This window comes from Montipora foliosa, chromosome 1 (assembly GCF_036669935.1).
Source record: "Montipora foliosa isolate CH-2021 chromosome 1, ASM3666993v2, whole genome shotgun sequence".
In the NCBI taxonomy this organism is placed as follows: domain Eukaryota; kingdom Metazoa; phylum Cnidaria; class Anthozoa; order Scleractinia; family Acroporidae; genus Montipora; species Montipora foliosa.
In genome coordinates this window covers 5612336-5614835 of record NC_090869.1, presented here as the reverse complement: position 1 = coordinate 5614835, position 2500 = coordinate 5612336, and the positions used below count along the sequence as shown (strand labels likewise).

The 2500-nt window shown below is 39.5% G+C and overlaps 1 protein-coding gene across 1 annotated transcript in view; it reads right to left on the bottom strand.

Moving 5' to 3' along the window:
- Window positions 1-2500, bottom strand: part of LOC138007371 (DNA replication factor Cdt1-like) — a 10441-nt gene that overhangs the window by 7289 nt on the left and 652 nt on the right. The window contains 2 exon segments of the mRNA XM_068854265.1: window positions 934-1144; window positions 2284-2500. The exon segment at window positions 2284-2500 is cut by the window's right edge and continues 242 nt beyond it. Coding sequence (XP_068710366.1) covers window positions 934-1144; window positions 2284-2500 — 428 coding nt within the window.

Here is a 2500-nt window from a genome sequence, read left to right as displayed (position 1 = left end):
TTGATAAACACATCAAGGGAAACATAATTTTAAGTGAAGAAGTCCAAACAAAGTCCATCTGAAAATCAAAGTTGTGATGGTACAAGCGACCGCTGCACTGCCTGCTAAATGCACTATTTTGAATTGAACAATGCAAATTTCGTGGCAAAATAGTAGCCATATTTAAATCTTTACGGTTTCTTTGTTTACACGTCAGATGAAACCGTATCGTTTTGAGACCGCTCCACTTTTAGGAGCGTGGTTTCACATCGACACGGTTTCGGCAACAGTCTCAATCGGTGTCGTGTAAACAGAAGGTGTAAACCCATCGAAAACGATGCAATTACAAATGAAACTCCGTTCGTGTAAACGCTGCCTTAGGTCAGCAGATAAGAAAGTTAGTACATCAAGGAATTTGAGACAACAAGTTTGAATTGTTTTGGTGTTTCTTGGTAGATTAAAGAGATTTGTTTAGACCTTTGAGGCCTTCCTAAGTGCAAGGCTGTTGCCTAACAGGAGCCCGGTAGCCTGGGGCTCCCAAAGAATAGCTCTGGGCACCTTAATTTTTCACAGCAACACCTTTCACTTCATATGTTGGGCTCCTAAGTTCTCAGCGTTTAGCTCTGAGGGCCCCTTTAAAATTTTCTTAGGCAGCAGCCTTGAAGTGGGTAGGTGATATCCTACGCAAGGTTAACCTTGTACTCAGATAGCTTATGCACCACTCCAGGGTCCCCTATGATATTGTACCATAAAATAAATTTGTTGATAAAAATGTTTTAATACCCTGAACTGAAGATATACTAACATTTTTACCAATATTAACCCATTCATTCCTCAGAGGCTCCAGCATGACCCCAGTTGACAAGTAACGTTGTCTGGCATTAGACAGAGTAAAATATGTTAATAAAATAGGTTAATAACAATGACAATAAACATGTGACTGTAGCTCTGTACCTTTGTGATGCTGTTTTATCATTTTGTTTCAATGGTGAAAGAGCAACTTGATGTAGCCGCTGCTGCTGTTCCTCCATGGTAGATGATTGACATCGAGAAGAACGTTTTTTCAGTGCTTTCATTGTTTTGATCAGATCCCTGGCCTTGACAAGGTCTTCTTGAGCTTTGCTTGCAGTTCCATGTCCAGCATCAGGCTTACAATTTTTAACGACTGCAACAAGGGAGGTAAAATATAGTATATTAGATTAGGTGACATCAATAAAAAATGGTCAACACTGGAAATAAGCTTCACTGCAGGAGCTATTATGCCAAGGTCTCCTTGCTAAAAAAATTAACCAGTCAGGAACAGGATGTGGGTGCTGCTTACTGGTGTTGAGTAAAAATCAACCCAAAATGTCTGGCCTCTTTGAGGCTTGCAAAGAATTCAGTTAAAAAGCCAGAGATTTCATTAGATAATGTTAAATTGAGTTCTTCACTTGTTTCAGGCCTTTTTTAACCTTTATTATATGGCTCTGTCTCACAAGGGCTGGGAACTACCAAATTCAATAATATGATTGGCTAAAATTGATATTGACCACAGTGATTCAAATTCAATAATATGATTGGCTAAAATTGATATTGACCACAGTGTAGATTTCCCATCTAGACCTGCATCTAGTCCAGTAATGTTTTGTGGTGAAAAAGTTGCAAACTAAAATACAAAAATATTGAGAATTTTCTTCTACCAATATTTATTTATGGAAGTACCAAAAAGCATGATGAGAAAAAAAAAAAGGAGGACGAGCAAACTTTGGCAGAATTAAGTTCAGCTCATCCCCACTCATTGCCATTCCCAAGAATAATGTACAAACCAGTTATATTAAATGAATTAAGTTGTTCTTGTTTGCTATATAAGAAACATCTTATTAACCAAGCTTAGTCAATCTGTATGGGAGAATCTTGACCTTGGTTGTGTGTACTCACCACCTCGGTCAAGCTTCTCCCATACAGACCTCCTGCTCAGTTAATAAGTGCTGAATAATTGAGGTGCATGGATGGCGCAGCGGTAAGAGCACTTGCCTCCCACCAATGTGGACTGGGTTCGATTTCCAGATTCAGAGTCATGTGGGTTGAGTTTGTTGGTTCTCTACTCTGCATGAAGAGGTTTTTATCCGGGTACTCCAGTTTTCCCCTCTCTCCAAAAGCCAAAATTTGATTTCATTTGCGTTAATTTGTTCAGTATACCCAATTAGTGCTCCAGTGCATGACGATCAGTTCCTTAATTCCTTTCCTATACTATTGCAGAATCAACAGAAATTTTTTTTAAGCAAATGCGCCTTTTTCAGTGTGAATTCAAAAAAATTGGCTTGCCTGAGCTACTATCGTTCTTTGATGAAGCAAGAAGTTGATCCTCCATGTTCTTGGGGTTACAGGGTTTGTTTTGACTTATCTTCACTGCGGCTCTCCCTCGGCTGAGAACTATTTTGGCCTGTTCCGCAATCCAAGGATTGGCTTTGATACCACCGTCGATCCTTCTGACAATGGGAGGGGTTTTTGACGTAGCTTCTTTTCCCTTTTCAGTTGTGGA